General features: G+C 47.9%; 1 protein-coding gene across 1 annotated transcript in view; it reads right to left on the bottom strand.

Moving 5' to 3' along the window:
- XPO5 (exportin 5) overlaps positions 1 to 13,067 on the bottom strand; it is a 579,115-nt gene that overhangs the window by 344,840 nt on the left and 221,208 nt on the right. Inside the window, exons 16-17 of the mRNA XM_069236247.1 lie at positions 1,833 to 1,874; positions 424 to 513 (exon numbers count right to left, since the gene is read on the bottom strand). Of these exons, the coding sequence (XP_069092348.1) occupies positions 424 to 513; positions 1,833 to 1,874 (132 nt within the window). The remainder of the gene's footprint in view (positions 1 to 423; positions 514 to 1,832; positions 1,875 to 13,067) is intronic.

Genomic DNA, 13,067 nt, shown 5'->3' with positions numbered 1-13,067 from the left:
GAAGGCAGGACAGTAGTAGAGAAGAACAGTAAACAAGATGAAAGAGAATGAGAGATTTTGTGGCCTCTAAAGTCAGAATGGGGTCTAAATTTCAGATTCAGTGTTCTTTGGTTATCCCAAAAGGTCTTAAATTTGATTAGGGTTGCCTTTCTGCTCTTTTAACGTGACCACTAAAAAAAAAACTTGAAGTGAAAGATAGTTCCAATACAGGTGTATTTTACGAATAAAACGCAGTTCCAAACACAAATCTGTTATTAATTCTGTTACTACATCCGGCGTATGAAAGGGCTATGTAGTCTAGGACTAATAACCTCCTCCCACCTTTATTGCCGAGCACACGACAAAATACAACTCATAAATCTTGCTTTGTTTACTAGGGACTCATTGATAGCAAATCAAAGAATCAGTACAATATTTACTCACCAAAACAAGTTGAGAGAAGTCCCTACACATCTTAATGATCGATGAGCAGGCATGTCTTCTTACATTCTTTACAGCCCGTGTTCTGGGTGCCTGTACATACAAAAACAACTGAATGGGCAAAAGGGAAAGGACAGGAAGGAGAAGGCAACAATAAATAGTGAAGGCTCAGTTATTCAGTAAAGGGTCTAAGAGCCCCAGGATTGTTGACCGCACAGGAGACCCGGGATAGGGTCTCCTGTCCGACATCATCGGAAGCGTAGACAGGAAATGCATCACATGCTGCTTAAATAGCTGGCATGGAAAGGATCGGGCTCGGAGGTGGTTTCCCTGCCAGTTCTCTGCTAGCTGGGAATCCTAGTCACCCTGCACGATCATAGGAAAGAGTTTCGGGTTAAGAAAAGGGAAAGACAAAAAAATAAATACCAATTTTTAATTCAATGATATGCTGGACTGCCCAAGGCGAGGCTGTAGAACCAAGGACAGATCTGATGCGACAGGCATTCTCCACCTTCCTACTGACAATTATATGCAAGCCAGTGAAGAACCTCCGATTTTCTCCCTGATAAAATCGATGAAAGTCAAGGTAAGGAGTGCAGTTCCACGACATTATCACTTCCGCTGTTCCTTGTGCTAGAACATAACCAAGTAAAGTGGTATCTGTCTCATTTTAAAACTCTTTTTTGCAAGCATAAATGGCAAAAGGAAAGCTAATACTCTACAAACAGGAGTCAGCAAAGCAGCATAGGTGAGGTTAGGGGTAGAATCATGGGAAATATTAACCAGCACACTACCACTGGCAAAAACACTGGAGGGTTTACTCAAGACGAGAAGCCAGCATCCTAAGATGCTTTATGCATCAGAGAATGCAAGAAGAGTACAATCATTGTTTTTAAAAGAACTCAAGCAATGCAGGTGCTCTTAGATGAGAGGAGCTCTTTTGGAAAATTTAGGATAACAAAAAAAAAAGTCAGTGTTATACTTCTGTCAATAAAAAACTGCAAAAAACTACCTAAAACATGGCTTCCAACAAGGCCATGTACAAATTCTAGGACTTGTGGAGAAAGATGAGAAGCCTCGAAAGTAATATATAAACTACTTACCTAGGATTCAGCTAGCTGGAAGCCTGACAGTGACAACGTCTGGAGGTGTACAATAATCGCAGCTTCAATCAAACTTTTGGTATTATTGATCAGTCTCTCTTAACTACTAAATGTAGGATGGGGTGAGGTGGGAGGTAAAAAGCACTAACAGAGAGCTGTTGGAATTCAGTACAGAGCACATGCTGGATAGATATCTTCGCCACGCTCACTCAAGAAACAGCCTTCACTGCACGCTCAACCATATCTGAAGAGAAGCCAAAACCTGATGCAACATATTCTTTGGATGCTAAGAAGATGGTATGAACTCACCTTGCTTTCTTCAATAGTTTCAAAGGTAACTGCAGCAAACAACTAGGAGGTAAGGACAAGTGGGACAAACGATTATCATCAAAGATGCTGGACATTTTTTTCTTGCTAAGTACTTAACACAAGCCAAAACATTTACATGTGCCTTATCAGTCCACTAAAGAGAGCATTTCTAGACAGACAAATTGATTTATTCTTTCTCAAAAAATGTGTACAACACACATGCAAGATCAAATTTTAGTTTGATACAAGTTGTCAGGTTTGTAGAATCATTTTTTCACTAGGACACAGTTTTGTGTAAACCAACACATTGGCAATTTGGTCTCTAAGTTCATTTACTTTTTATGTTTTGAGTTCTGGATTAACCCAGACAGATGCTTGGGTGGTCTTTATTTTCTGTGTGTTCTTATTTTTATTGTCACCAACTGCTTTTTAGGTACCGCTTAATATTTTATTTTCTGAGAAGATCTCTGAAATAGGCCTTTTGTGCAAAATCTAGATTTTCGTCAAGGTCTCACCTATCCAAATTGCTTAGAATGGTCGGAGGAGCTCCTCCAGGCAATACTCCCGGCTGTGGGTTTTAAATCTCCTAGATCTCTCTCTCATTGTTGCCTTTGTGTTAATCTGTTTTATATTTTCGTTCTCGTGAAAGGGGGACATCTTTCCTGTAGCAAGGTGGCATTATTATGTGGTAGGACTGGGGAGTCTTACCATGTAATGCTAGCACATTACCCAGTAGTGGACCTCGGATTCACACTAGTAAACCTTAGCCCAGTCCTCGCAGCGTGACAAAGAGCAGTCAGGCTACTTGGAGGAACAAGTGTAAAGCATTTCACAATACCAACATGGAAGATTAGTAAATGATATGACCCAAAAGAAATCCAACACCAATTTTGAACAAAACAGCAAATTTTTATATAAATTTCGACACCAAATTGAACTTTTTCCAGTTACACACAACCGGACTTATGAATTTTAGAAACTTTGGAAAAAATGATATTTTCACTGTTTAAATAGCTCCCATTGAACGGAGAAAATCAAAGTGTGCACTCGGGAACTTGCAGGGTGAGTTCCGGGGAACCCACCTGGACATAAGGTTCTGCAGGGCCGAAGACCAAGAGTCAACAGTCAGTTTCCTATTACGTTGCCCAGGGAGTCCGGGTGCTGAGATGCTTTGGCTATTGGTGCCAACAGGGTCCGTGGTTGCTGGCACATTTGCAACACTTGGCAAACGGGTACTTGGGGGTGGACAGGACCAGGAATCAACAGTTGGAACTTCATCACCACGTCTGGTGGCTCCGGATGAAGAGTTGGCTTCTAGCTGTCAAGCATTGGAGCTGGTCGTGCCAAAGCTGCTTTGCAGCTCCTCTCAAGGTCACTCTCTTCAGGATGCAGAACCACAGAAGCGGGGTCGTTGCCGACACTGGTTTTTATGCTTGGGAGTGTGCTCTTGAGTCAATGATGTCAGAGTGGCCACTGGTTCCCAGACTGGCGACAGACAAGCCTTGGTAGCTGCAAAGCTGGTCCTGCTGGTACTTCGACGGCCGGAGGTCGTTTGGCAGGGAGTAGAGGCTTGAAACTCGGCAGAGACCTCACTCCAACTCTTTGGATGCTGCTAACCCAGTTTCTTGAGGCTCACTCACAAAGGGCCTGTCTGGTCACAGTTCTTTGACTTCAGCACAGTGTTTACTCCTGCAGTTTGCAGGGAGCTGGTACCACCAGTCAAGGGAGTCTTTCTTGGCTTCTCGATGTCCACTAGGGTCCCTCTTGCTGGGACCAACAAGCTTTCACCCTGAGCACACGTCGGTCACTCAGTTCTGGTGGTGGTCTCCTTAGGTGTGACCTCCTGCCTTCCCAGGCCCTTTGACTCCTTCCTGTGGAAGTTCTATCTCAACCAGCAGGAGGGCAGACTCCGGGCTGTGGTGGCAGAGGCTTAAGAGAGCCCACCAATAACGCAGAGAGCTTGGTAACTTGGTAGGCACCCTCCTTGAGGTGAAGTTCCTGCAGGTTGGTAGAAGAAGTCCAGCTGCGGGGTCCAGGAGGTGCAGAAGATACTAGGAATTTCCTACAAGCTGTACCTCGACGGCCACCAGATTGCGGGAGGGTCAGTGACCAGCCAGGTCACCAATAAACACTGGCAAATGCAAGCAGATGCTTAAGATGGATTTGCAAAGTTTAGGGGACCAGCAAGGTCCAGGGGGCTCTACCTTTGAGGGGGAGTCAGGATTGGCCCTCAGCACGTAGGAAAGCCAGCAGAAGATGTTGGAGCCCCCACTAGTGACCCACAGGCGATAGACACAGGGAGTCACAAGGAGGCCTCAGCAGCACAACAAAACCTAAGTCCCACATCGAAGGAGCTGCAGGACAGGGGTTGATCTTCGAGTTACAAAGTGCTGGAAGCTTTGGCTTCATGGTGCCTCAAGATCTCATGTTGGAAGAGTCAACACGCCTTGGCAAGTGCAACAGTCGCGGTGCACAGGGGTTCCAGTCCGGTGGCAGGAGCAGTGGCCCACTGTCTCCCAAGTTGTTCAGAAGACAAGCAGAACCGAGGAGGTCACAGACCCACCATCTGTGATGTAGAGCCGTTCGATGTCTGTGGTACTGCAGACCCCACCAGTCGGTCGACATTGCCTTGAGTTGCCTGCGGATGCAAGGGAGTGACACCTTCACTCCAAGGGAGATTCCTTTACGCTTCCAGGTGCAAACAGAGTCCTTGTGACTCTGGAGGATGCACAGCCTTGGATGTTGCAGAATTCTTGCAGGATCCGGATGAACAATGTTGCAATGGGAGCCTTCCCACCAGGAACAGTCTTGTTTCAGTTCCAAATTAAACTAGCAGTGGTTCCAGAGGCCAAGAGCACAAGATGTTTTGCAGAGAGTTCCTTCTAGAGTCTTGCTCAACAAATTTGAGGACCCACCCGCAGGGGAGCCCTTAAGTAACCCTAAATGGGGGATGTTCACTCTCTGGAGTGACCCACCTATCAGAGAGGGTCAGTGACGTCATCTACCTGGCCTGAACAGTCAGATGATCTCAGGGGCCTCTGCACATCTTGGCAGAAACAACCAGCTACCTGGCAGAGCTCCGTGCACCTCCCTAGGGAAGGAGCTGGGCAGGGGGGTGGTCACTCCCATGTCCTTTGTGCAGTTTCATGCCAGAGTGGGAATCAAGGGTTCCTGAAATGGTGCAAACTGGTTTATGCAAAGAGGGTACCAAATGCAGCTTTCAAAGTAGTTTGTGGCGCTCAAAGCCCACCCCACCCCACCCCACCTCACCTCTTAGACACCTAATACACAGGGAGAGGTGGTCACACCTCTCCCTAGCGGAAAATCCTTTGTCTGCCTTCCAGCTCACCAGCAGGAAGGCAGAACAGTGTCTAGGGTCAGCAGCAGCGTGGACTGGCAACCAGACCCTGTAAGGCTGTAAAGGCAGAACTGGAGTATCCTCTAAGGAACCCCCTAGAGCACAGGGGATCATGCAACTAGCAATGGATTCTAAACATACCTAGGTTCGGAGAAGCCATTATGTAGTTGGATCACTTGTGTGAACCAGTGTCCACTACATACATTAATATGGCTTCCTCACACTTACAAAGCCCATGAAGTGGAGTCTGGGGTTTGTAGGGGCACCTCTGCCCATGCAGGAGTGCCCTTACACTTAGAACCATGCACCTTGCCCTTGGGCTGAAGGGCCTACCTTAGGGGGACTGACAGGGTCAGAGTGCAGTGACCATTATATGAGGCAAATCTTATAACTGAAGTGAAAGATGCATGCACCATTTCACATAGGCTGCAAGTGCAGGCCTGTAGTCACAATTTGCATGGGCCCCCATGGGTGGCACAATACATGCTGCAGCCCATGGGAGACCCCTGGTGTACCAATGTCCTGGGTACCCAAGTACCATATACTAGGGACTTACATGGGTGTACCAGTATGCCAATTGTGGGGGTGTACAAGATATCGTACAACACTGACACTGGGTCCCTGGTTAGAAGGATCGCAGTGTACTACTTTTTGAACATACGGACACCAGGCAAAAAGTGGAGGCAACCATGTGTAAGGAAATGGCTCCCTGTTGCAGTTATCCCCCACTTTTTGCCTGATACTGATTCTGACTGGACTGAGAAGTGTGCTGGGACCCTGCTAACCTGGCCCCAGCACCAGTGTTCTTTCACCTAAAATGTACCATTGTTTCCACAATTGGCACACCCCTGGCACACAGATAAGTCCCTTGTAAAAGGTACCAGTGGTACACCAAGGGGCCTGTGACCAGTGAAGGTCCCTAACGGCTGCAGCATATGTTGTGCCACCCTAAGGGACCCCTCACCTAACACATGCACACTTCCATTGCAGACTGTGTGTGTTGGTGGGGAGAAAAAGGCAAAGTCGACATGGCATCCCCCTCAGGATGCCATGCACACAAAATACTGCCTGTGGCATAGGTAAGTCACCCCTCTAGCAGGCCTTACAGCCCTAAGGCAGGGTGCACTATACCACAGGTGAGGGCATAGCTGCATGAGCAATATGCCCCTACAGTGTCTAAGTCTATTCTTAGACATTGTAAGTACAGTGTGGCCATATTAAGTATATGGCCCGGGAGTTTGTCAAAAACCAACTCCACAGCTCCATAATGGCTACACTGAATACTGGGAAGTTTGGTATCAAACTTCTCAGAATAATAAACCCACATTGATGCCAGTGTTGGATTTATTAAAAAATGCACACAGAGGGCATCTTAGAGATGCCCCTGTATTTTACCCAATTCAGGACCGACTGGTCTGTGCCAGCCTGCTGCTGAGAGAAGAGTTTCTGACACCATGTGGTGAGGGCCTTTGTGCTCTGAGGACAGAAACAAAAGCCTGCTTTGGGTGGAGATGCTTCACACCTCTCCCCTGCAGGAACTGTAACACCTAGCAGTGAGCCTCAAAGGCTCAGGCTTCGTGATAACAATGCCCCAGGGCATTCCAGCTAGTGGAGATGCCCGCCCCCTGGACACAGCCCCCACTTTTGGCGGCAAGTCGAGGGGAGATAATGAGAAAAACAAGGAGGAGTCACCCACCAGTCAGGACAGCCCCTAAGGTGTCCTGAGCTGAGGTGACCCCTGCCTTTAGAAATCCTCCATCTTGATTTTGGAGGATTCCCCCAATAGGAATAGGAATGTGCCCCCCTCCCCTCAGGGCACAAAGAGGGTGTAGCCACCCTCAAGGACAGTAGCCATTGGCTACTACCCTCTCAGACCTAAACACACCCCTAAATTCAGTATGGATAAGTTACTTACCCGTAAATCCTAGTTCTCTTCCAGGGGTATCCTCATCAAAGTCATAAACATTGAATATTCCCGCCCTTGTGCGGGGACCCCGGAGCATATATATATATAAAATACATACATATTATCATGTGTAAAACAGCAATGCAGGCTATAATCATAAATAGGCTAAAATGCTTTATTTCTATGTAAGTTTTTTTTTTTTTTTTTTTCATATTATAAAATCACAATAGATCATAAATATCTACCTAAGCCCCAAAAACTGGACTTAGGGAAGTAAACAGCAGTAAATAGCAGAGAAAAATAGAAAAAACCACATTGAAAAACAATGAAGCATTCTTAGCCAATAGGCTGCATGCAGGTTAACACAGGAGAACCATAAAAACTTTGGCACCGTGCCTTTAAGACCCTGAGCACCTCCAGTATCCCACCATGCCTCAGGGGTGAAGGGAAGGTGACAGTTGGTTCACAGTTAGGTCAGTACTTTTTTACGGTGACAATCTGTGTAACTGATCAGAAAGATAATCTGTCCTGCACTTCTAGGAGACTTGAGTCCGGGGAGGAGGGTGGGTTGTTTATGACTTTGATGAGGATACCCCTGGAAGAGAACTAGGATTTACAGGTAAGTAACTTATCCTTCTCTTCCAGGGGATCCTCATCAATAGTCATAAACATTGAATAGATTAGCAAGCCCATCCCTAAACTCTGCGGACTGTCTGAAAGAAGTGCAGGAAAGAATACATATTCATGCAAATAGATTTCTAAGAGAGGCCTGCCCCACCTGGGCATCAGCTCTTGCATCCGAGTCTAAACAGTAATGCTTAGTAAAGGTATGCACAGACTTCCATGTAGCAGCCTTACAAATCACGGAAATTGGTACATTGTTAAGGAGGGCAGCAGTAGCCGCTTTTCCCCTTGTGGAATGCGCTTTTGGCCTAGCCAGTAATTGTTTATTAGCCAGCTGGTAAGTGTTAACAATACAAGACACAATCCATCTTGATATCGTTCGTTTAGACGCTGCCTCTCCTGTTCTTAAATGACCATAATTCAGAAACAAATGGTTAGAATGTCTAATCGGCTTTGTTTTGTCCAAATAGAATTTCAGCACTCTCTTCAAGTCTAAAGAATGCAATGCTTTCTCAGCCGGAGTCTCCGGATTGGGAAAGAAAGTCGGTAAAGATATAGTCTGATTGATATGGAATTCTGACACCACCTTCGGAAGGAAAGATGGGTGAGTTCGCAGAACCACTCTATTATCGTGAAAAACCGTGTACGGTTCTCTGCAAGACAGAGCCTGAATTTCGCTGACCCTCCTCGCTGAAGTAATGGCCACCAAAAAAGCCGTCTTCCACGTAAGGTGCTGTAAAGAGGCCTTGTGGATAGGTTCAAAGGGAGGGCCCATAAGTTTTGACAGGACTACATTCAGTTCCCATGGAGGAGAAGGTCTCCGAATGGGAGGAAAAACCTTTTTCAAGCCTTCTAAGAAATCCTTGACTACAGGTATCGTAAAGAAGGATTCCTGAGAAGGCGACTTACGATAAGCTGTAATTGCAGACAAATGTACCTTAATAGATGATACCTGCAGACCAGACTTCGCCAGATGAAGCAAATAGGACAGTATGACATCCTGCTGAGCTCGTATGGGATTTATACCTTGTTGAGAGCACCAGATGTAAAATCTCTTCCACTTAAAAGCGTAAGAACGCCGCGTGGAAGGTCGTTTTGACTCTTTCAAGATGTTCATGCACTCCTGTGAGAGCCCTAGGTGCCCATACTGCAGGAATTCAGGAGCCATGCTGTCAAGCTCAGAGAGGGAAGGTTGGGATGTAGGATTCTGCCTTCCATTCTGCTCAGAAGATCCGGTCTGCACGGCAACCTCCTGTGGGGTTTTTCCGATAAGTTGAGTAGATCCGTGTACCAGAATTGGCGGGGCCATTGTGGTGCTATCAGAATCATTCTGGTTCTGGAGTTGTAAAGTTTGTTGATTACTGCCGGTATGAGGGGAATCGGTGGAAAGGCGTAGAGAAATATCCCTGACCAGTTGATCAACAGGGCATTCCCTTGAGATCCCGGACGGCAGAACCTGGATGCGAAGTCTGGGCATTTCTTGTTTACTTCGTCTGCAAAGAGATCCAACTGGGGTCGACCCCATTGACCGAAGATGTCCTCGACGACTTTGTCGTGTAGGACCCAGTCGTGCGCGTCTTCTAGATGTCTGCTCAGGAAATCTGCCTCTACGTTTTGCTGACCTGGCAGGTGTACCGCTGTGATAGACATTCCCCTGGCCAGGAGCCAATGCAATATCGTTTGGGACTCTCGAGATAGAGGTAGTGATCTTGTTCCCCCCTGTTTGTTCAGATAATACATTGTGGTTGTATTGTCTGTCTGAATTAGGAGAGATTTCCCCTGAACCAATGGAGAGAAAGATTTGAGAGCCAGATGGACCGCTCTGAGCTCCAGTAGATTTATGTGATAGTTCTTTTCCTTGTCGGACCACAGACCTTGAGCTTGGAAGGAACCCAGATGAGCACCCCAACCCTGAAGAGACGCATCCGTTACCAGAGTGTCGGCTGGAATTGTCTGGTGAAACGGAGAACCTATCGACAGGTGAGGTCTGTACATCCACCATTGTAGTGATTGAAAAGCCGCTGCTGGTAGTCGTACTCTGTCCTCCCAGCGACCAGTCTTTTGGCTCCAGTTGTTCTCTAATGCCTCCTGAAGGGGCCTCATGTGTAGCCTGGCGTTCGGGACAATGAAGATGCATGAAGCCATGGAGCCCAGAAGCGATGTCACCTGACGAGCAGTAGGTGCATCGGCTTTTAATAGTTGTTGACACTTCCTGTGGATCGATAAAAGTCGTTCCTCCGAAGGATACACTCTTTGGAGCTCTGTGTTTAGTATAGCTCCCAGGTAGTGGAGGTTTTGTGTTGGAATCAAGGTTGACTTGTTGTGGTTGATTTGAAGACCTAGAGACTCGAAAGTTCTTAGTACAATGTCTCGATGTTTTCTCGCCTGATCCGGAGAGGAAGCCTTCAATAACCAGTCGTCCAGGTAGGGGTAGACGAATATTTTTTGTCTTCGAAGATGTGCCGCTACCACTGCTACACATTTTGAAAAGACTCGGGGTGCAGACTTCAGGCCGAATGGTAGGACTCTGAATTGGTAGTGCTGTGACGCTATTTGGAAACATAAGAATTTCCGATGTTTGGATGCTATTGGGATGTGAAAATATGCATCCTGTAGGTCGATGGAGCACATCCAGTCTCCCTGATGCAGTTGCGCAACAATCTGGTTAAGGGCTAGCATCCTGAACTTCTGTTTTCTTATGTACTTGTTCAGGAGCCGTAAGTCCAGAATTGGCCTGAAGATGCCCTGTTGACCCTTTTTCGCCACCAGAAAGTAACGGGAGTACACCCCTTTTCCTTTTTGTGCCGGTGGAACCTTTTCTACAGCTTTCTTCTGTAGGAGTGCAAGAACTTCCTTGCGTAGCAGGCTGAGATGAGAAGGAAAACATCTTGCTGGTGGCAAGTGTGGAGGAGGTTTTTTGAAAAGGAGAGAATAGCCATGTTCGACAATATTGAGCACCCATTTGTCTTTTGTGATGGAGTGCCACTCGTGAAGATGATGCGTAATACTTCCCCCCACCGGAGTGGTGCACAGTGCTGAGGGAAGCAATGCTTCATTGCTTTGTTGGTGTCTTTGCTGTAGACTGTTGAGGTCTACTTGCCCCTCGGTCTCTTGTGGGTCTACGCGCCTGAAACAGGGGACGTCCCTGTCGTTGCTGTGGCCTCTGAGACCAGTGAGGGGTTTGAACCCTCTGCTGGAATGGGCGTCTGTCGTACGGCCTGTACCTCCGCCTGAAGTCTTTCTTACGTTCCAGGCCCACTGCCCTCATAGTGTCCACCTCGGTTTTCATTCGGGTCATCTCTTCATCCGCGTGGGTACCGAACAACGAATTCCCGCTGAATGGGAGGTTTAAAATACGTTGTTGTGCTTCCTGTTTCAGACCAGTGAGCCGTAGCCAGGAAGACCTCCTAGCGCAGATTCCGTGCGCATACCCATGCGCAGCCAAATCCGCCCGTCCGCCGCCGCGCTGATGACCTGGTTAGATACTAGGCCCCCTTCCTGCAAGATTTCCTGGAAGTCCTGTCTATCTTCCCTGGGCAACTTCTCTGTAAATCTGTGGAGTGAGTCCCACAGAGAGCGGTCATATCTGCCCAGAAGTGCTGAGGCGCTGGAGACCTTCATAGCAGATGCCGCCGTACCGCACATCTTTCTCCCCAGGGAGTCTAGGTGTCTGCTCTCCTTATCCGGGGGGACTGTGGAAGATGATGCCACAGAGTGTGTTTTTCTGGCTGCGGCTAAGATAAGAGTCCGGTGGCGGATCCTTCCGCAGGAATAAAGGATCTTGCTCCGGAGCTTTGTACTTCTTTTGAATCCTAGCCGGGGCAGACTTGAGTGGCTGGAGTCAGAAAGGTGTCCATAGTAGGTTGCAGCAAACCCGGTACTAGTGGCAGCAGTTTTCTCGAGACTGATCTGTGTTGTAGAGTCTCAAAGTTAACTGAGGATGAGGTGGCCGGTTCCGGTACCTCAATATTTAGTTTCTGCGCTCCCCTTAAAAGAACCTCATTAAAAGTGGTGATATCATCCACCGGTGAGATCCTAGCAGGTGGAGAATCTGTCAGTGTGGGGGAGTAGCGCCCAACAGACGATCCTGAAGAAGACCAAGAGGGTGATCTTCTGTGTGGTGTTCGCGACCTGGTTCTCCTTCGGGAACGAGACCTGCTACGAGAAGCTGTAGCAGAGTGTGCAGGTCTTGTGGTCGGCTGACGAGGAGCAGAACGAGCCCGTCCTGCTCTAGCTGTAGGCGATGGCGTTCTAGGTAATGAGGCAGTAGGAGAATACATCCTAGAGTATTGGGAATCCGGGGATGCTGCCGGTCTATTCAGGCTCTCTAACCATCTAGGTGAAAGGGTGATGGGAGAAACATGCCCCGATGAGCCCGCTCTGGAATGGGATGATGCACTCCGTATAGAGACCACCGGTGAGGGAGCTTTATCCGCTGGCTCTACTGCCTGTGACACAGCTGAAGGTTGTTTCGACGTCGAATGCATCCTCGACGTCGAAAGGTGCGATGGCTCGGCTGTTCGACGTCGAAGGTCTTGATGTCGAAAGCCTTGACGTTGAATGTCTCGACGCCGAGCGTTGATCGCGGGATCTGGACCTACTCGCCGTCGTGTGTCTCGACGTTGAGTGGCGAGTGGTCGACGGCGGATGTTCATGCCGTCGTGGCGATTTTGGCGTCTTGTCCTTCGACGCCAAGGGGCGAGACGTTCTCGACGGCGAACGGGAGCGCCGGAGATGGCTCGACGCCGAACGGCGGCCTGCCATCGACGGAGATGTACCCCTGTGCTGTCCATGCTTCGACGCTTTGTCCCTCGACGTCGGTCTGGTCACCGTCGACGGCGATCTATGCCGGTGAGACGGTGGCAACGATGACGTCGATGGAGAACAAACAGGCACAATCCTACCTGTCGACGTCTATCTGGCCATTCCTTCTGTTGGAGGCCTGGGAAGTGAAGAGGATGTTGACTTTTTCCTCTCCTGAAGCCCATGCAGCCTGATTTTCTCTCTGTCTTTGAGAGTCCTCCTTGACATCTTCTTACAATAATTGCAGGTGTCAGGACAGTGACTCTGTGGCAGGCAGACAATACACAGAGAGTGTGGGTCTGACTGGGCTTTCTTCTTCCCACAAGAAGGACATTTTACAAAAAGAGATGGCATTTTCTGTCAGAAAAGACTGCCAAACTCAGACAAAAGATGTTATCTGTCGAGTAAACAGGAAAAACACTATTTTTAGGGATTTTTCTGAAGAAAAACTCAGAAAAAACAGAGCTCAATGCTCCAGGATCCTCTCAGAAGAAGCCGGAAAAAAGAACTGACCTAACTGTGAACCAACTGTCACCTTCCCTTC

The sequence above is a fragment of the Pleurodeles waltl genome, chromosome 5, assembly GCF_031143425.1.
Source record: "Pleurodeles waltl isolate 20211129_DDA chromosome 5, aPleWal1.hap1.20221129, whole genome shotgun sequence".
Classification (NCBI taxonomy): Eukaryota; Metazoa; Chordata; class Amphibia; order Caudata; family Salamandridae; genus Pleurodeles; species Pleurodeles waltl.
Note: the sequence above shows the minus strand (reverse complement) of the source record. Positions and strands in the feature narration are given on the sequence as shown.